Genomic DNA, 22,545 nt, shown 5'->3' with positions numbered 1-22,545 from the left:
TTTTAGTAATCTGCAGCAATAAGACTCGTATATTTAGATTTTGCAAAGGCTTTCAATAGATTGCTACATGACAAGCTACTAGTTAAATTGGAACAGATGCGGTATGCGGTTGAATAGTAGATTAAGTGTGTTGGACTGAAGATTGGCTGTCTGATAGGTATCAACAGTTTATATTTGGGGATGATATCCCAAAACAAATCCCTGGGGCATGCCACTAGTGTCCCATGGATCTGTTTTGGAACCATTGTTGTTTAATTTGTATGTCAATGCCCATTGTAAAGGGCTTAAATGGTGATACGCAGATGACGCAAAGATGAGGAGAGTTATGAGAAGTAGTGCAGATGTTGTAGCTTTGCAAGAGAACCTAAATAGACTGTCCGAATGGGTATCAAAATATTGTTTTGGTATCTCTGACGTGTAGTGTACAACTGCTACACTTAACAGCCCATTCGATTGTTTGTCGGCTGCGCTGTGTTAGATATGCTCGGAATAATATCCCGTCAGTGGGCTTTGTTGCTGAGGTGTTTTTTTTTTTTTTTTTTTTTTTTTTGCAGTGGGCATTAGTGTTAGCTTGCTCGTGGCCGATATCATATAAATAAAAAAGATGGGAAAATTTTTTACTTACTGGTTTCTCCAAGATATTAAACCTTTTTGAGAATTGCTGCTGCGGTTTCACTTGGTAAAAATTTACGCAAGAAATCACTTTTAAAAGGAGGAACACCTGTTTAGTTCATCATATTCCAAAACGTCACGAAGTGGCCTCGGATTCACCAAGTTTAAATGAATCTGCTTTTGTTGTTATTTTCATGGATTAATCACACGTGTGTATGTTTGATTACACTTTGTTAAAAGAAATTATACGAATGAAATCAGTCCAGTCGTAAAAAGAAAACTTTCAACTATTAGAAATGTTTTATTTGTGTTCACTTTCTCCAAAAGGTTGCTAAATTAACATTTTTGCCAGTGTGTTATGTTTGTTAATATCATGTGATCTTCCATTAATATGCCTGTTTTTCGGGATAAAAAAAAAAAGTTGCTGAGTTTCTAGGAGGAAAAAATCATGCCATCTCCGTCATCCGCTAACTTACCTTTCTCTTAAAATCGTTTATTTAGACTGTTTGTTTTTCTAGAAGAAATTCGAGTCAGCACTTCTTGGTGAACTTGGTGAATAATCCACTTGGTGAAGTGGATTATTATACTAATAGGAATTGTTTAAATGATACATTCAGGGTAAAATCTTGGATCAGAAGAAGAAAATAATAATCCAACAAATGAGACCTAGAAGTCGCAAGGATAGCTTTACTTGTCAATGTTATCATGATTGAGAAACTTGGATGAGTGTTGATATATAATTATCGCTGCATAGAAAGAGGAATTAACCAGATTGCGGTTGCTTGGATCGAAATTGTTTAGAGAAAAACACCATTCACAGGATGCTTATAAAGATCATTAGTAAGAAAAATCTAAAGAGAACTAGAATATCTGAAAAATGATTAAAATTGTCTAGTATTCTGGTAGGCATGAAAACAGTGATGTCAGTACATGCTTTAACATCTCTTTCTTCCTTCTGTGGAATTGTGAAGATTAAAATCTCCAAGGAAAATGTCTTCACTATTACGAAAATTCAACTTGGGGAAATCAAAAATTTCAGAATAGTCGCGCTTGGTGAAATGTGGCAGAGATTTTTAACTAAAGAAGATCAAAAACGATGAGATTCAAATTTGGAAAATCAGAAAAATTAGAAACTCACCATATTTCAATTTGGTGCTGAAGAAACTTAGATTTCAAATTCTATTAGAAATGTAGGGGTAGTTTTTCGGATTGAACAAAAGATTGATCTCCGTAATACATATAAAACATTGTAGATTTCTGTCTTAATAATAATAATAATAACACTTACAGGCCTTTAATGTCCAAGATCTGCCTATATGCTTTCACCATAATTTAGGCCAAAATGGTTAGTTGTATGCCTAACTACAGATTTCTGTGTTTAAATTGCGTGTGTTCTGCTGGGCAGTTTCTTGTTTGCATAATGAAAAACCTGAGTTTACATAAGAAAAACCTTCCACCTCCTTATGGACAACTAACTCACCTCCAATTGTAAACCTTTGATAAAGCTTCTGTCTCACATTCTAGAAAGGATTCGAACACAGTTATTTCTAAACAAAGGGTTGCGTTCAAACCGACTGCGCTACGAGGCTCTAAATATTCTCTCTTATCACTTCATATTCCACCTACCTTCGGTTATTTTATTTGTTTTGCCATATTTTTAATTATACGAGGTAACAGGTAACATTTGTGTTGTAGGCTTACTTCATTTGGTTATATCAGGTTCTTACTTTTTTTCTTAAAAAAAAATACTATCAGTTTCTATCACTTTAACTACTGATTTAATCATGAACCTTTCCTAGTACTTTTATACTAGTATTATTAAATTTGAAGTGCTTTTCTTTATGCTTAGATTTTTTTCACCTGTTGATTAATTATCAGCATAGCATTGAATATGTTATATGCTTCTTGGTGTCGTCCCAAATCATGAGAATTGGTCAGAACATAAAGCATAGATTCAGTTTTTTTTCTTAAATTTAACCTCAATCTCAGTTAAAATAAATGCTGATTTCAAAGAAGTACAATCACTAGTTCATAAACTAGGAGCTTCAGAAATTTACAGTCATCAAAACGAAAACGCTGTATTGCATTTTACTCAATAAAAACTGCGGTGAACTATTTGCATTAATGCCAAAATTATGCGGTTGCCATTATAAAAGGTCTGGTGGTCAAAACATATCCGATATTTAATGCTTCTTACTGGACTTATTGGTAATTTCCTCCTTCCCTTATTATCAATTTTTGTTTATCTCTTAATAAAAATATTCATATTCCTATAAAGAACGTTGAACGACTATACACTTCTTGGAAAGAAGTCAATGGATACCATAGTGCTGGCCTCGTTGGCCAAGTGGTTACCGTACCCGTTCTTCAACTAGCAGGTGGTGGGTTCGAAACTCGCTCTGGACATGAATGCTTGTGATTGCCTTTAGGTGGGAAATGGATTTCATCTCCGGTGTCAAACCACCTACCCGCTTATTGGAGGTGGCTTAAAAAAACATGTTTGGTCTGTGGAGCAGGGTTTTCGAATTATATAAAAAAAATAAATAAATATAAATAAATTTATATATATATAAATTGATAAAATGGGAGGAATTCTCAGCCCACCCGCGGTATAAATAACAAAACTATAGATTTACAAATAGCCTTCGCTGAGTGGGAATCACATAAAAAATAGTGAGGAACATATACAACCATGTCGTCCACTTAATAAGATGAAGGACCTTTTTCACTGCAATGACGCAGCAATCCTTAGAGCATTTGTGGAGCACACTTCCCGCAAGCGTACGAGAGCGATCAATACGAATTTTTTCCTGTGCTCATGTAACAAGATCCTGGACTGGGAGGGCGTCCCTTGCCTCACCCGACTTCCAGTTCATCGCACAGATGTCCAATAGGGTTGATCAGGGTTCTGAGGGGGTCAGTCAAGTATGGTAACGTTCATGTCCACAAACTATGCAGTTACAGGAGCAGCCTTATGACAAAGTGCATTGTCTTACTTAAAGAGACAATGGTCATCTCGGTGGAAATGCCACAAAGTAGGAAGCATTACATTGTCCAGAATGTTCAGACACTTCTCAGAGTTCAATGTTCGTGGCACCATAAACAGATGTCGGAAGCCAAACCAGGAAAAGCAGGAACACAACATCGCACCGTAACCTCCGAATTTCATAGTTGAGGATACACATTCTTGTACGAGACGTTCACCGGGCATCAACCGCACCTACACACCCATCCATCTGCTCGGTAGAGGGGTGTGGCGTGCTTCGCCCCTTCATAACACAGCTTTCTGAGCTCCCTCGTCCCACTGCACGCTCTTTGCACCACTGCAGATGACGCTGCCTTTTGGCTCGGTTAATGTGGCGCTTGCATATTGCAGTCCTACATTGAAAATCCGTATTACGAGCCTCGGTTTTGAATGTTTTTTGTGTAGATTCGTGTTCCTATAGATACTCGGAACTCCACATTCAACGTGTCGGCGGTTTTTACATATAATCCTTTGTAACACCCTACAGTTGCGTCTGGTAAGGGTGGTGCATTGTCCACTGTGGATATCACTTGCGGTTGACTCCCTGCCGAATGCGATGCCACACTGAGATGGACGCACCATCACTAATTTTTGACCTGGGATAGTCCATTTGTCAACAATTTGCCGGACATATAGGCCTGTAACACAAAACCTCCTTCAAACTCGTTAGATGGAACGATGCAACTTGCTCATTGGGGTGTCGGTTGACTTCGTGCCAAACAATGTATTTGATTCGTCCGAAAGCCAAACATCGTTTTTTATTTAACCAGTATTTGTTTAGCATACATTAAATGAAGATGTAATTATGATGTTTGACAAGATTTAAGAATAGTTGTTGTGTGTTCTTTTCTGGAAAGAGAAAGAGAGATAGAGATACCTTAATTTCTCTTAGGATAAAAAAATAATAATAAAAGTATTTTTGCCAAATGCACAACGATATAAGTATTCTGAACCGTATAGATCACAGTATGTATCTATGTATCAATATATTTGGACCATTAATGAACTAGTAGTGGTCAACAGCCTCTCCCTGTGATGACAGTTTCACGTTCCCGTGGTATAGCCTGTTTCCACAAATGGGACTCTGGCAAGGTCAGTATTGCCTCCTTATAAACTAGTTAGAGGTAATTCCAAGTAGACTGCAAGGTAGTAGATGACTTTCAATGCCTGTTGAAACCACTGGCTTGTTTGTTGAAGGATTGAGGGGGCTCGTTACCGTGCTTTGCTCCAGAGTAGAGTCCTCGGTTTCTGTCTTCTGTTTTTCTTTTCAGCAACGTAGGTGATGCTTTGCTTAGCATCACACGACACACTTTGTTTAAAACACATACCTGAGCTATAGTTGAGCAGACTCTCACAGCTCTGCCATTCAATACTGGAGATCACCGAGACTTTACACGCATGCATGGCCATGTTACTACATTGCCATGTGCGTGTGTGTGTGTGTGAGAGAGAGAGAGAGAGAGTAATATCTTTTATTTGGTTATTAATTTATTTGAAAAGCATATTTACAGGTTAAGTTCGATCGTACAGAATGTCTGAATATAGTAGCTCAATCACTAAATGTGGAATCTTACGTTCCACATTTAGTTGCTATGGTAACGTTGCATCACATCTCACTGCTAGGAATATTTCACATAACATCGCCTAATTGGTGTTACGTCCAGTTGCCCTGGTATAGATTTATCAGCATCCAATACAGAATAGTCCTTAACATATGAATACACAGATGAATTCATAAAAGAGGAAATAATTTGAATTGCGACTGTTCAAAAAAAAAGCATTGACATATATACGCATGCACAGGAAATACATACATCTTGAAAATATGATAATTAATATTTACTCGAAAAAAAACAACATTAAAATTCGAAAATGGATTTCAAATTCCATTAATTTTCAAAAAAAAGACTGCTATTTCCGAACTCATATTTTATTAGCTCATAATCTTTTCACTAAACACAACTTCTGAGGAACTGGTCGATAACTTGATTCATTAAAACCTTTCAAGTTAACAGTGCTTCCCTCTGGTGGCTTAATATTAAAATTTTGTAAAATTGTGGTGAAAAAGAGAAATACTTCAACAGATGCTAATTGCTCTCCAGGACAAGCTCGTTTCCCTGAAATGCAAAAGTAAGAGGCGTTAAAAAAATTAAAATAAAAATTGAGTTCTTTGATTTTCTTGAAAATACGTAAAGTTCTACGAGAAAAATACATTTTCTTATATAACTTTACGTATTTCCACACGTGTGTGTGGGGGGGGGGTTTGCACTGTATCTCGGAGGGTTGGTGAAAAATCGAATTAGTTCAATTAAAGTTAGCTAAATATGAGATCTGAAGCAAAAGAAAATGAGGAACAAATAACTTACCAATGGAAAACGGAACCAGGTATTCGGGTTTCTTCATGAGATTTCCATCCTCGGTAAGAAATCTGTCTGGTATAAATTTGTCTGGATTCTTCCAGTAGTTGGGATCACGATGAATTGCCCAAAGGTTGGGGATTACGACTGTCCCTTTAGGAATGTCATAGCCTGCTACAGTAATATCTTCATCAGTACTAAACATTAAAAAGAAAACAATATTTCCATCATGAAATAATAATAAATTAATTTATTATATAAACTTCATACGATAAGCATTCGATGACTATTGAAGCATCTACCAATCTACAATGACATGAGTTCGCCTGGCTTCTCTGGAAACTCTAAGCCATCGCTTGATTTTTATTCCACGTTTCCACTGTGCAATTATGACCTTCGAAGCATTTACATTCATATGTCCAAATCACAATTACTGTATATGTAAGGATATTAATAAATTCTTAATCATGATTTACTTAAATTGCAGTGAATCGTTTTGGATATAGATCACATCACATTTTCTCCTATATTTGTCTGACCGAGGCTTATCACAGCAATAACTACACCTTATATAAATCTAATTAAGGGAATAATAGGACGATTAATCATACTCTATATGACTTGCTATAGACATGCAGATTAGCATTAAAGAATCATATGTGTGCGTGCGCGCGCTTTGACTGTTTGCTTTGTGGGAACGAAGGAGGGGAACCACTGACTTCTCCATATGAGGCCGACTAATGCATCACATGAATGTCTTTAGCAAGTAGATGAATTTCATTGCCATGAGACATCGCTCTGCTTATTGTAAACCTGAAGATACCTTACAAAAGTTCATTGTTTAGTCTCCAGAGCAGGGTTTCCGTATTTTGTGGATTATCTAGCCCTTAGGGTACTAATTTATGGTACCACTCCTGTGATTGATCTTCCTCTTGACTTGGATAGCGATGTCTCTGTCGCCCATCGCTGTAATGCCTACAAAATAACTTACACCACCTCCATGAGGAAACCAGCCATTCGATCAACACTGAAATCTAGAATTAATACAAATCTGTCGCAACCATAGACACCTAGACAGTATATGTATACCGCGTGCAGTAAGACCTTTCCTACTCCAGCAGGCTTGGGTATGCATCGGCGAACAAAACATTCCGTCACCCCTTTGAACCCTTGTGCAACTTTAAATCTTATAACACCCACTTATCAAAATATCTAGGTTCAACTAAAACCATTATCTCAGAGATACTTTGTCAGAATTGTTCACATTGTCAGAGAGCCTTTACCACTGCTATTTGTCTTGGCGTTCACCGCTATGCAAAACATCCCAATGCTGTTGATGCTAAAGTTTATACTGAGCGGAAAAAATCACGATGGACTACTGAAGAGGGACATTCTGCAACTTCCAACATCTGTTGGATGATGTAGAAATATTGGAACTTCAATCAGGAACATGATCTCAAATTTTGTTTGCTCATTTTAAATATGTAAACTTTCAATTTTGGTTTCAGTCGAATGAGAATTGAATCAGTCTTCTTATGGTCAATCCGATATTGGTTTGAGATAACGCTTTTATTTATTTTTATTTTTTATTTTTAATTTTATGACTGGTATTTGTATAGGAATGGATAGCAAACAACGTTTGTTAGGTTCACGTGTCTTCAATACAGTTTGCAATTTATGCAGCCAACTTACATTCTGGGTAGGAGCAACGGAGTAACGATCTTCCACCTGGACACCTCTAATAGTGTTGAGAATGTATAACAAAGCTCCGTTCGGTCTTCCCATGAAGGCATCCTTTCCTTCCCAATCGTAGAATCAATTTCATCCTGCACCCGACGCTGAACCTCTGGATATGCAGCCATTACAACAATCGCCCACAGAATGCTTGAGGCAGAAGTATCACTCCCAGCAGCAAACAATGTCTGAATATTCCCAAGAAGCATCATTTCTAAAATAGAAAAATGTGAAATAGCACATCAGTACATTTAATATGCTTTTATTCTATTAGTTGTTTAATAAAATAGATTTTGTTAGTTGAATAAACCCATAAGATCAATGTGTATCTGTCTGTCTGTTTTATTAATTCTTTGCGTGTTTTATTAATTAATAATAACCGGCTGTGGTGCTTTCATTCACGCAGTCGCAAATCTCAGGGAATACAGAGCATGATATGCAGTAAATCCTCGACTTACTCTGTTAATTCGTTCCAAAGGTTTCGCGAAAGTTGAAAATGCGAGTAAGTCGAATGGTGCTTAAACATATTGCGTTTTTAACAAATATTCGTTTCAAAGGATACTTAAAGCTAAATAAGTTCTACTTATGAAAAGAAAACTTTGAGAAAATGAAAAGTCTACTCAGTCATGCTATCGAGTATATGATTATGAAAGCATATGTAATTGAAAGAAAAACTAATACAAACAATATAAGATTCATTATGAATATGTAATATTGTACGTTATTACATACACTGTCTTCATTAATTCATACTGAAAAATAAAAAGAAAAGGAAGAAAAAACTGCATACTATCGCATCTCTCTCTCTTCCCTAGTAAATAAGTTTATAGCATGCAATGGCATCGGATTTTTTATTGTATAAGCATAACACTCATTGGTATTCGCTGTTGCATATCTTCAGTTCAAATAGCTATTTCTTATATTAATATGCCTTTCCTTAGAAATGACATGAAATGGCACTTTGAAATGGGCGTGATTGTTGGAGCTAGGCTGGCAGTTGCGTCTGTGACTAGAACAGTCTCTAAGGTTATGTCAGCATGACAATCGACAGGACAGACATCATTAGCGAAATGCAACGGTGGACGAAAGCGCTTACTGCAGTAGAGGGACCTTCGAGCATTAGTGCGCTGAACCACCAAAAATAAGTGTGCTACTACTGAGCAGTTGTATGAAAAATTCAACAGCGGGCATGAGAAACCCATTTCAACAAACACTGCACAGAAAGAAAGAAAGAAAAAAAAAGATATCTGGATATCACGGTCGAGTTGCATTACACAAGCCTTTGGTCACTCCCATCAACGCACGTCGTCGCGTTCGAATGGTGCAAAGATCACAGGCAGTGGACTATACAACAGCGGGGGGGATGCGATATGGTATGATGAATCCAGGTTCACACTTTTTGCTGCAAACGGACGAATAAGTGTGTAGCATTAGCCGAAGGAAGCTTACCAGCTCGAGTGCTCATTTCCAACTGTGAAAGATTTTGGTGGTTCTGTAATGGTCTAGGGCGCATTCTCATGACATGATTTCGGTCCATTTGTAGTATTGGAAGGAAAAGTGGATGCTGCACGTTATCTTTCAACCATAAGTGGTCATCCCAGGTTGACACACTTTTCTCCTACACAGCCAGCCACGTTGCAACAGGATAATGCTCCCATTCGTCGAGGAAATGTGGTGACCCAGTGGTTTGTGGAACATGACGGTGAGGTGTCCTGTCTGCCATGGCTGTCCCAATTGTTAGATTTAAATCCTATAGAACATTTAAGGGACATTTTGGAGTGAGCACTTAGGCAACGTTTTCCACGAATGGTGTAAAATTCCTCCTGTTCAGATCTAAGTACTGACAGAGTCTCTCCCTCGAAGAATACAGGCTATACTAGACCCCCCCCCTCACGGCGGACCATCGCTATATATTGATCGAAACATGCCACTGTTTATTTTTTGTCCATTACCCGTGCATGCGTGCGTGCGTGCGTGCGTGTGTGTGTGTGTGTGTGTGTGTGTGTGTGTGTGTGTGTGTGTGTGTGTGTGTGTGTGTGTGTGTGTGTGTGTGTGTGTGTGTGTGTGTGTGTGATGGCGGTAAAATCATCACTACTGTCTAGAGTCTAGATGATTATTTGATGTTTTATTCAAACATGTAAAAGCTAAATTGACCATTTTGTGTAAATATGAGCATACTTACCAGTAAAAGAATTATTTTCATTTATTTTCATTTTCTCCATTTCAACCAGATATCCTTCAATATAATCCTTGACATCATCTGCATCTATATTCTTCCTATGAGCTTCAACTTCATTCCTGTGTTTTAAGAGTAAATTTATCTTTTATTATAAAAGACTGCATATGTCCAAATGCATGTGTTTATATTTCATCTGAATATGTTTTATCAATTTTCATCTTCAGAAAATAGAATATGAGTTAATCATAATTCAAGTTCTTTAAATCAATCAGAATGAAATAAAGTACAGAAGGAAAAAAAATTGTAAATTGCTAGTAAACTCAATTTTATAGCATCCAATCAATATCAATATAGTTACTTCCTAAGTTTGCCTTTGGTATTCAGTGATAGACGACTATAATCTTCCTATTATAGTACCCGTCTTTAAAAAAATAAAAGAATTCATAATTTAACCTTGCAGCAATGAACACCACTATCCGAAGATAATCTGTTATCCCAGGCTGTCCCGGAAAGCCAACGCAATAACCAGGAAACGTTTTTTTTTTTTTTTTTTTTTTTTTTTTTTTTTTTTTTTTTTTGGAGAGGGGACAATTGTGGTCTCTCCTGCTGCATCTTTCTATGGATTCTTCTTCTTTGAGTGCCATCTCCTATCGGAAGTCAGTGACCACCTTGGCAAATTTTGAGCTATTTTCAGCCACTCTGAGCAGTCTCTCAGAGTTCATGCCAGTCCACTGTCTGCCAGCCAAGAATTTCTTTGTCTTCCTTGTCCTCTTCTTCCATTTATCTTCCCTTTTATAATCAATTGAAGTATCTTATATTTTTCATTACGAAGCAGGTGACCAAGATATGCAGTTTTCCTTCTTTTTATGCTATCTAAAAGTTCACGTGATTTCCCCATATGTTCCAGTACTTCCTGATTAGACGTTTTTGCTGTCCATGGGATTTTTAACATTCGTCTGTATAACCACATCTCAAAGGCTTCATGTCTTTTTATTGATGTTGTCTTCAACGTCCAAATTTCTGCACCGTACAGCAGTACAGACCATACATAGCATTTAACCATGCGTACTCTAAGCTCTAAGTTTAAATTGCGGTTACACAGTATTGATTTCATCAAGAGAAAATTTTTTTCTTGCCATTTCAATTCTAACTTTTATTTCCATTTCTGGATTGCAATCTTCATTTAGCCAGCATGTGAGATATTTAAACTTAGACACTCTTTCTATTTGTTTTCCATTTAAAGAAAGTGCTGAATTAAGAATTGGTTTCTTGCTTATGACCATGAATTTAGTTTTGGTGATATTTATTTTTAATCCCATTTTTTCACTCTCTTCTTTCACTAGTTCCAGAAGATTTTGAAGATCCTGAATATTGTCAGCCAGGAGAGCTGTGTCATCAGCATATCGGATGTTACTGATGATTTCGCCATTTACATTAATCCCTTCCTTTCTTCCTTTCAAGACTTTTTGAAGTATGGTTTCTGAGTAGATGTTAAAAAGAAGAGGTGACAGCACACATCCTTGCCTTACTCCTCGTTTGATGTTAATGGAGTCTGTAATAATGTCATCAACTTGAACAGATGCCTTTTGGTTCCAATATAAGTTTTCAATGATCCTGATGTCTTTACCATCTAATCCAGTTCATTTTTAATAGTTCAATAATTTTAGTATGTTGAACTTCGTCGCTTTCTCGAAGCGATGAAGCAAATGAATATTTCCTTGTTTTGTTCAGTACATTTTTGGAATAAGATCTGAGAACAGAAAAGAGCTTCTCTTGACCCCAAACCGTTTCTAAAGCCGAATTGGGTATCACTGATAGTGTCTTTACATTTTCTGTATATTCGTTTTTGAATTATTTTCAGAAACATTTTGAGAACGTGACTCATTGGGCTGATCATTCTATAGTCATTACAAGTTTTCGCATTCGCTTTTTTAGGTAGCATGATGAAGATCGACTGTAACCAGTCTTGATGGATTATGCCTGTATCGTAGATCTTATTAAATCGCTTTACTAATATATCTAATATATTAATGTTGTCACCTTCTAATAACTATTTCTGCTGGTATTCTATCCGAGCCTAAGGCTTTACCATTTTAGTTGAGTTTAGTGCACATTCTACCTCTGATCTTAGAATGCATGGACCCTCCATATGTTCATAAGTATTTTCTGGGTTCTGTCTGTTATCAGTAAAGAGTTCTTCTATATATTTCACCTATTCTTATATTTCGTCATCCTTTTCGGATATTATTTCTCCCTTTTTGTTTCAAAGGATACAGAATTGCTTTTTCTTAAATATACCCGAGGTCTCTTTCAACTTTCTGTGTAGATTAAAATTGTCATGCTTTTCCTGTAGAATTTCTATTTCTTTACATTTTTCATTCATCCAGATTTCTTTTGCTTCTTTGATCTTGCATTTAATAATTTTCTGAACCTTTTTATATTTTGTTGGACTGTGATTTTTATATGATCTCCGTTGATCCATAAGAGAAAGAATTTCATCAGTTATCCACAAGGTATTGGTACATTTCTCTATGAAGACAGATTTTAATTTGTCCCATGATTAATCGACCCACATGATGTCATCATTCTTTATTTTTTACTATTGATAATCTATGGATTATCATTAGTAAAAATTAAGAACTTTAAACAGGCTTAAAATTCATAAAAAGGTGCTTATACTAGTAACTATATTCTACAAATAAATATCTTATGTACATATTTCATCCTCTGAATTAGTCCTAAATTAAATAAACCATTATAATTATTCTTAAAGTGTTAATTTTAAAACATAAAAGCATTAATTATGAAGCATTATTCCTTTATAACCTTTCCTGATATTCCTTAACATTCCAAGTTATTACCAAGGCACAGTGCCCTTTCGTATTTCCTGTAAGAAATATCTCATTTCACTTCCCCTTGCCTTTGATAACACTTGGATGTCTAGTCCAAATAAGAATTCTCTTCTTGAGTTAACTTACACCTCTTTCTGGCATAAACACACATCATATTCATAGCCTCATCCTGTCAAAAACTTGACACACACTTCTCATCTTGTACAACTCAGCATTATACAAATCCCACATTGACACAACTGCAGAAAATTGCTCTCTGAACAGCGCATCCGCTGAAACTTTCCTGCTAATATATCCAGAAGAGTAAAGTCTAGTTATAGATGACCTCTCCATCATTCCTGACATAGTCACCCCAATCACTTTCTCCTCAGTTTGTTTCAAGTGTTTTTTAGACCTATCCTGCTATCGTTGACCCCACTTTCATTTACTATTTGAAGCTAAACACTCCAGTTACTATCTGACTTCGAACTGACCCAAGTTCTCACTTTTTTCATTCCATCCACTTCTGTTCTTTGGAACAACTATCCTCACACTGTTTCCCTCCCCCCTAAATCATAGACCTTGGGGGAAAACAGTGCGAAGACAGCTGTTCAATAAACAATAAATAGACTCGTTATTTTTCCTTAACCACTTTCTCAAATATATCACTATCGTTATAGTTTTTGTGACCTCTGGCGCTTTGGTTTAATGCATTTTATGATTTTTTTTCGGAAGAAAACAATCCAATTTCTCTATGTCAAAGTTCGAATAATTAAAATCCGTTGAATATAAGATGCCTGGTAATTCGTTCTTAGACCTCTTTGGACCAGTTAAGAGATCTGTCCAGCATACATAAGACATCGATATGTGGATGTATTATGCTGAGACAAAATATGTTGTCATGTAATAAAGAGCCACGCTCATGATATCTCGTTCCTGCATCCAACGTCTGTATGTATACTGACGAAAATAGATGATTTCAACAGCTGTGGAAGGCTAAATATTTCTTTGTCGAATGCATTGATAAGATATCTTCTGCCAAGAATGTGCCTTCCGGTTCAAGTTTAATATTCTGCGATTCTTCAGTAATGTCCGCTATAACGGGACTCTTACGCAGTTCCTGATCGATCCTGTTATAAACTAAAATTTAAAAATTAAAACTAAACAAAAATCAGCCCACTTCTTCCTTTTTCATTTCCTTAGCTAAGATCTATTATCCCATTCTACATCGATGCTTTAGGCTTGTCCGAATGTATAGTTCACTGTCAAAAATAATGAACTTTTAATGTCCTCTCAAGACTAATGAAAAGCACAAATGTTTACAATATAAACATATGAAGACATATATCTCATACTGTGTAATCAAAATAATAATTTAACTTACCTGAACAACATTTCGGCTTCCTCAAATACTTTTATGTATGGAGAATGCTGAACAAGAAAAAACAGGAACTTTTTCAACCAAGGAAAATAAGTGAATGCATCAAAATAGGTAAACTTTTCATTTGCTAATCGCAGAGTTTTTCTCAAGACCTCTAGTTTTGGACTGTCGCGTTCAAACCTCTTCCCGAAAATCACCGTTGTTATATTATTCAAAGTACTAGTTAAAATAAGGTCAAATAGGCAGCATGGTTTACCATTGTACTCCTTAATATCTTTGATAAAGTTCGATAATTCTTCCTGTAAGTTTAAAAATAAAAAAAAAATAGCTATTATTTTCTCCAATGTTTTGGTGAATGTTTAAAACATAAATCAATAACTAAAATCCATTTTATAAAATACCAGAATACATATTCAAGAATTGACAAACTGTCGAGTCAAATCTTCAAGTAGAATTCTATCATTCTTATTCAATTTATGTAGTTTCGTTAATTGTTTGTTAATAACCAGTCATATGAACGTGTTTTTAAATGAGTCCATTAAAATATATTATATTTTCGTTATATCACATTCATTCCATTCGAATTTTTTCTGATATTAGATTATATTGAATATTTTTTGAAACAGGCTTCGTACCTTGTAACAGCTTTCCCCACTTTGCCTTGCCTAAAGAATCTTCAGTTGTTCAAAAAAAAAAAAAATTTTGTATATATAATTTACAACGGGACTGTCGTCTCAGAGTAAATTAAACATATATATATAGTATTTCTTAACAAACAAAAACCAGAGACGGTTAGACACCATTGTCGTCTTTCTATATTTAACATGGTAAACTTGAGTGTTGATAGTTCTTTTCCAATGGATATAATTACTATAAAACAGATAAAAGACTGAATTACCTCCTTCTAGCAATTCCATCATCATTAGTAGTACTTAATAGACTTTACAGGCCTACCACATGTCAAATGGTGGGCCTGTAAAGAATTATATTAGCAATTGTCAGTAGGGCACGTCCGAACTGGTAGATTGTGCTTCAGAACCGCTCGCACAGACGTTATCAGACGGAAGAAAAGAAAAGTGGTACTTAGAAGTCGTTACAATTCGAAGAGACTGCTTTAGGTTTCAGCTGAAGAGGAAAACTCCTGAAACCTTAGTAAGTAGGGCTGTATTAATTTAGCAAAAATATGGGAAAAGATAGTTTTATGGTCAGCTTCAGCTTTAGTTAAGATTTGCACAACTAGCAAGAATTCCAAATAGAGGAAAACGGAAGTCTTAGTCTGAGATGTTCCCTTTCAAGTTATCATACGTTATTTAAATATGCTTTCATAATATACGCGAAACTGATGTTGCAAAACTGGAAAGAAATCGCTTTTTTTTTCAACCGACTCAACTTTTTCAAATATAGAAAAGCTTTCGAAGAAAGGATAACTCTTGGAGTAAGATTATCTGTTATAGCAAAAAAAAAAAGGCCGGTAGTGAGCCATATTCTTCTAAAGAATGCCTTTTAATACCTGAAAATAATAATAATCTATCTTATCTTCATTTAGGTCTCAGTTCGATCCACAGACTTGACTGCCATCTCTTGATGCCAAAAGATCCGGCTTTATTATGTGCCTACCTTAGTCCTTATATTTCGCTCTTTTCTCACTGACCATACTTTGTGTTCTAGTCAGTTCTTTATGGTGATACATATTGCACAACTCTTATGTTGTGGCTTATAAAGCAACATTGAGATTATTTAAGTGTCATAGTCTCTGTGAATCCACATCCAGCCCTACATGAGACTATATTATGCCTAATTTGAACTAGATGAACGTGGGCTATATGAACCTTGTAGGAAGGGTATTTATCCTATCCTGACCAAATCTATATACGCCCATCCAGGCAACATTCTTGTTCCTTCACGCACCTAAAGATGTTGAGACGGAACCCTATTAGAGCCATTGAAGGGCTTCCCATCGACTGCGAGATATAGAAGTCTTTCCCATCTCTTTCTTTCTTTCAAGGTTAGAAACAATATGTATTCCATTATCATAAGTCCAACGTAGTACTTTAGCTAACTCTCATTGGATCAAAGGAGTTCTAAAGGCAGCTATAGTAAGAGGTGAAGATGAATATCGAAGTTTATTTAACCTTAGATATTTTAAGCGAGTAAACATCCATCTCATTGCAGGAATTCCTAATCCATCAGATTTAACGACCGCAACTGGATCTAAGTGGATCTAATCCGCCAAGATATAACTGCCTGATATACTTTTTATCTAATCTATTCAGGATGATCAAAGTCGGTTTTCCTAATACTAAACAATCGAATAATTTAGGTAACACAGTTTAATTTAACAACGCAATACGTTGCTGAAGCTTAAATGGAGCTTTACGCAGCTTATCCACAAATATTGAAAGTTAACTCGACCGCCACTCGTCCAAATTGCCGATATATTTAAAAGAACGGTTGGAAACACTAAAGATGGAATCCTGGACTTTCATTTTCCTGTCGTGACCAATGGTATTAGGGTGATGGTAAAAGACTTGGCTTCACTAATAAGAAGACCTCTGGGAGTAAAATACTGAGCAGCATGGTCTAAAAACTCCTGAAGCCCCAGTTTCAGAAACAAGTATCACATCATCCGTAAACGCCATCGCATTTATTTGGCATCCATTCAAATGAAAACCACTATATGGAGGCATAGATGAAACCACCAATAACAATATTACTAAAGATAAAATGGATCTCCTTGTATAACGCCACGTAATAGAAGGAATAGATTATTTTTTATTTCCAATACTAATTGTAATAGATGACCTACTACATTATTCAGAAATATAATCGATTGATTGTATCATATTATATATAACTCTCACTCTCATTTTTATAATTTTTATAAATTAGAAATCTGTAGTTCCAAATCTAGTATTAGACACGCCTACCAAACCTCGAGATTTTTTTTTTTAATTTAAAGTACCAATTTTCATTACAGATCACTTGATACCATAGTTTTCTACCAACATTCAACCTAAATAGTTGCTTCAGAAGCGTCCTAGACAATTAATAAAAAAAATCCAATCAGTAGCATCCGATGAAAACAAAGAATTGCTATCTTTGTATTCATTGATAGGTTATGTACAAATTATAAATAAAGCGTAAAAACCGTGTTTTTATAAATATTAAAACAAGTTTAATACACAACATAACAATGAATGGATAAAGTTAAATATAGTAATGGAATTTTGAGTATGTGAAATATCTTTCAGGGATTTATTTGTGTCAACACTGCAGAAACCATTTTTGCTGTTAATGCCATCGCAAAAATGCATCGATTTAATGGATTGAGGCATTTCGTATACATTGTACTTATAATTTATTCCAAATGTGTTCAGTATTATGTGAAAACATACTTAATTTTATATTTAAATGGAATTTGAAGAGTCTTAATTTCATCTACTGTTGTACTCTTTCATGTATCGATATCATTTGCTGAAAAAGTAAAATTCACATATTGCGTAAAATATCGAGAAAATAAAAACGCAACCAACTAAAAACTTCAAGAGAAAATTTTTAAATGTAAGCGACTGATTCATTCTATCTCATTTTAAAATTCATTTGTTTATTTTTACTATTTCGTCTTTGAAAAGTAATTCGATACATTGGATACATATTCATTATTATTGTTTGCATACTGTAATATGCATACCTTTATATGTTCTTCCATTTTACCTTTGCCAAAGCCTAAATCCCGTAGAGCGTGTAGGGCAAACCTTCGCTGTTCTTTCCACTCCTGACCGTTCACAGAAACTATACCTAATGAGAGAAAACTTGTACTAAAGTTGCAGTTTTAATAAAAGGACCTATTTGAACCATTTAATAATGTGATTCTTCGAAATACCAGAATGTTTAAAAAAAATAACTTAACAGCATATTACACATGAAAACGCATCATTTGCTGGGGAGGGAAGAATAGGGACATTTAAACAGCATCACATAAATATCGTACCTATGATGATGCGGCACCTGGGTGACATTACGCATGTTACATAGTTTTGCAATCCAACATCAGTTAGTAGAAGTATATTGGAGCGAACATCATTCACAGAACAGGTTTCGATTGGATGTATTTGCCTTTTGCTAACGGCAGGACAGATATCCAAGAAGCATCGAGTAGCTTCTGAGCTAAGTGGTTTGGTTCTAGACCACACGTTCTTGATCTTTCATCCTAGATTAGGACTGTCCATTGTCCATATCTTTTAACCACTGAAGTACATGGCTAGCAAGAAATTTGCAAAAGACAGTGACGTTCAATAATCTGTAATTTTCTGATTAAAAATTGCATGCTGGTGGAGATGCGTTGTACCATTAATAGACAAATGCATAAATATCTTTTTTAGGACTATATAAAAACGCAATATGTACCAAAGGACTCATGTGCCATATGTGCATCTATATCACATTAAAGTCGTTCACATAAGAGTGCTTTGTTACCTCATTTTTTGAAATCCTCGTATAAGCAAGTAAATTGAAATATATCCTTATTAAAATTATCTAGATTAATTTTTCAAGTATAAGATGTGAAATACGAAGCGTTTAGCTGAAGTAATAAAATATTATTTTTCTTGAGAGTTCACATACACACAAAGATTCAAGAGCTGATAAAGTTATCCCAGCAGAAGACCGCCTTATATATATATATATATATATGCAGCGAAAGATATTTTCTGATCTATTCCAGCAAACGGAGTGGTTTTGTTGGTTATCATTAGGATTATTTGAAAAAAGAATATGACTGGATAACGCCGTTGCATGAGATCTTTTGTAAGAGATGTCTCTCTTATGCTCTTCTATTCTTTGTTCAATAGATTTGTTTGTTTGTCGAAAGTATGGGATATTGCAATCGCACCACAATTTATATACTCCAGGGTACTTAAGGTTGTGATGGGTAGGTTTTGGATGGCTGATTAGAGAACGGATTTTAGGAAGTGTGGTGAAGAAGGTCCTGATATTATATTTTTTAAGAACTTTAGCTATTTTTTTGGAGACTGTGCTAATGTATGGAATGGAGATACTACCTTTAAAATTAATAGTCTCTGTTGTGAACTGCCTAGGAGGATCCAGAAGAAATTTCTTAATATTTTTTCAGAGTATCCATTTTGTTTAAAAATAAGAGTGAGGTGATTCATTTCTTTTTGTAGTTCATCTTGTTTATTTAAGTGAAGAAGGTCCTGATATTATATTTTTTAAGGACTTTAGCTATTTTTTTTGTATTTGAAAATGTATTGCTGTTTGCAATACATTTTCCCTTTACGTAAATGATTACAATTATTAATGATTCCCTTAAGTCATTTTCTCAACACTTCTTAAATTACGTTCCAGGAACTTTTTCAAATGTATAAACAAGATCGGGTAGATTTGAGATTTGTATAGATTAACATAGCTAGCACTTCTCACCTGTCGACTGGACAGGTGAAAAGTGCTAGCTTTGACAGAAAAGGTCAACAAGTGTTTTAGAAGCAGAGGAAGGTAAGATGTTCTTACCAGGAAAGCATAAAGATAAATATCAGCCCCAAAAAAGACAGCTGATGTGGCCTGAGAATTTGGGATATTATTCTGAGTTCACATCCCTTTCCCAAGAAGGAAAAGGGATGTGAACTGAGTTGTTTTTTTTTTTTTTTTTTTGAGATAGGACTGTGTTTTGATAGCACCGAAGTAAATCAAACTGTGAAATTCTACCGCGGGTACTGTTACCATTCTACAATAGACAGGTAACAAATTCCTCTGTCTACTATGCACGTTTTTAGCAAAAATCCAAAGGAGAGTATCATCTGTGATATCGATTAAAGTTGGGACAATTACTAAAATTGATGGAAACTTCGTATAATTTTTACATGTACGTGCGTGCGTGTGTCTGTGTGCTCATGCGCGGCACATGTAGAAAGAAAAGTAGCACAGCGCAACCTTATTTAGTTTGTATCCTCATTTAATATCGCTAGACTATGGAGGAAACAGATTCGATGCTACCATCACAAACACCGCACACCGTGCGACGAGTCTCTGATCTTCAGGACTTCAAAAGTGCAGTAAATAACCTTTACTACACTATAGTATTGTTAGTTACCTTTTAAAGCCGGGAAAGTGTGTTGTCTCTTCGCGCCTGTGACGCAATCCTCCACTACTGTGAGCAATCTTATATATTAAAATTTCATCACCCAGTATGAGGTCACTGTATTACTTATTCGGACCTGAATTATAACCTCTAATAAGTAGGATCCACATTTTTTTTTTTAATGTATTCTTGGAAGAAAAAGAAATATGTGCTTTTTCAGTTGAAGTGAGTTAGCTGATCTCATACGAAGGTGGCAGGATTTTTTTTTTATCCCGGAAACCCGGATTTTTAATCTCATGTACAGACAAATCGGCTATGGGAACGCACGCGATTTACAGACAAAAAAAAAAATGTTGGTGATGGTGGTGCTGATGGACGGTAGATGGCGTTGATGGTAGCAGTGTCGTTGTGTGTATTTAGAGAATTAAGTTGTAGGGAAGACGGTGCGATGTATGTAGTGGAGCCCTCTAGCGATGAGTCCTTGAAGGTGTCATGTAATAATAATACTTTATCTTATTTTTTGCTTCGCTTTTCCTAAATGTTTTCAAAGTAGTAGTGTATAATTTTCCTTCAGAAGATACGATATTTATTCATAAAAATAGATTTTTTGTGTCGCTTAACGGAGAAAGCAAGGTCATTAACAGTTTTCCTCGCAGATACGAAGTAAGATCATATTAATAAGGAAAATCCGTCTTGACTGTAATAAAGTTTGCTATAATTTCATTTGAAGTATTCTTTTTTCTTTTGGAATTATCTAAAAAAAAAATAAGTTCGTACACTTTAAGTTTCCTGTAAGTTTCTGCATTTTTTTAATCCCCTTAAGGAAAAATAATAATAATCGTTATTGCTTACAGAAATAAAAAAGCCTCTGCAGAACTAGGAAAATGTCGAAGATTAGTTATTAATAAAGTCTAAGTAGTATCTGAGATTGAAAAAAAAAAATAAGAAGAAGAAGAATGACATTATGAGTGCAGGTAATTTTATTATAACACTAGAAAACCAGAAACTTAAACTCAGTGACTTCATAAATTGGTTAGAGCTCAGTCACAGCGATATTTAAAAAAAAAAAAAAAAAAAAAAAATTTAATAAAAAAAAAATAGATATGTATAAGGATCATTACGTACCTACTGCAGGTCTCTGACTTTGTGCCGGTCAGGTTTAGCATTCAAAAATATGTGAGTAGACCTTATCTAAGACAGTGGGATCCAGTGGCGGCCGGTGAAAATTTTAAGTGGGGGGGGGAGGATATACAAAATTAAAAAAAATAACCAATTTATTTAAAAAAAAAATAAAAAAAAAATCAGCTAACGCCTTGTTATTCCCGTATACGAGAGTAGGCGAGGCCATTTAGCCCTATCTAACTTTTGGAGACTGAGTGGGCAGTTCAATCTCCACTGGTACCCAATCAGAGACAGATGGCCCAAGGCTATCACTAATTAAGCGGTACGCAGTGAAGAGAGACGGCTCAAATGTGCCGCGCGTTTTTTTTTAAACCAATTTATTAATAAATAAATTTACATATTAAAAAATTGCTTTATTAAAAATATTTCTCCTTCACCACGAACAAACGCCAATAATAAAAGTTTCGTATCTCACAGAAAAAACGCGCACATGTATACAATTTATCTGTAAGCTACACTGCCCAAACGAGCAGTGTCGGAATCACTTGTAACGTGCAATAACAAGCGTAAACGAATATCGACGAGTCTAGTTGCAATTGGCGCGATAATTCTCACACTGCATTATTTATTTCTTGTAGTGAAAATTGAAAAAATATAAGTATTTTCATATTTTCAACAGTGCCATCATCATAATTCAGCCTTATATCTATAATAAATAAATAATTATATTTTATAAAATAAGATTTACAAAAAAAAATAGTTCACCCTCACCACGAACACGCACCAATAATAAAAGTTTCGTATCTCAAAGAAATAACGCGTGCAAGCATACGATACACCTCCCAAACGCACAGTGTCGGAATCACTTGTAACTTTTGCAATGAGAAGCGCAAACGAATATCAGCGAGTTTAGCTGCAATTGGCCGAACGTGATAATTCTGACACTGCGTTAGATCGCAGTGCATTTGTGTTGTAATCTAAAGCGTTAATCGAACAATTCCAATTATTAACTATTCAATCAATGTTGAAACATAAGCTGTAACCTTTAACATGTATTGCATTTATATATTGTTGTAAGCATTGTTATTATTTATAAACACAAACAAAATTTAATTTTTTTTTATTTTTTCCTTAAGGGACTGCAGTGTCATAGTGCTTATGTACGAGCCGCCACTGGTGGGATCACTTAAAATGAATAACAGAGGAAAAT

At 35.3% G+C, this 22,545-nt stretch overlaps 1 protein-coding gene across 1 annotated transcript in view; it reads right to left on the bottom strand.

Moving 5' to 3' along the window:
- Positions 1–5,575: 5,575 nt before the first annotated feature.
- Positions 5,576–22,545, bottom strand: part of LOC150101485 (cytochrome P450 2J2-like) — a 31,454-nt gene continuing 14,484 nt past the window's right edge. The window contains exons 4-9 of the mRNA XM_090400805.1: positions 17,811–17,917; positions 14,123–14,418; positions 9,911–10,026; positions 7,687–7,942; positions 6,004–6,191; positions 5,576–5,754 (exon numbers count right to left, since the gene is read on the bottom strand). Of these exons, the coding sequence (XP_090256931.1) occupies positions 5,576–5,754; positions 6,004–6,191; positions 7,687–7,942; positions 9,911–10,026; positions 14,123–14,418; positions 17,811–17,917 (1,142 nt within the window). The remainder of the gene's footprint in view (positions 5,755–6,003; positions 6,192–7,686; positions 7,943–9,910; positions 10,027–14,122; positions 14,419–17,810; positions 17,918–22,545) is intronic.

Source organism: Typopeltis vanoorti, chromosome 11 (assembly GCF_054136105.1).
Source record: "Typopeltis vanoorti isolate ZY-2024b chromosome 11, IOZ_Tvanoo_1.0, whole genome shotgun sequence".
NCBI classification, from domain to species: Eukaryota; Metazoa; Arthropoda; class Arachnida; order Uropygi; family Thelyphonidae; genus Typopeltis; species Typopeltis vanoorti.
Note: the sequence above shows the minus strand (reverse complement) of the source record. Positions and strands in the feature narration are given on the sequence as shown.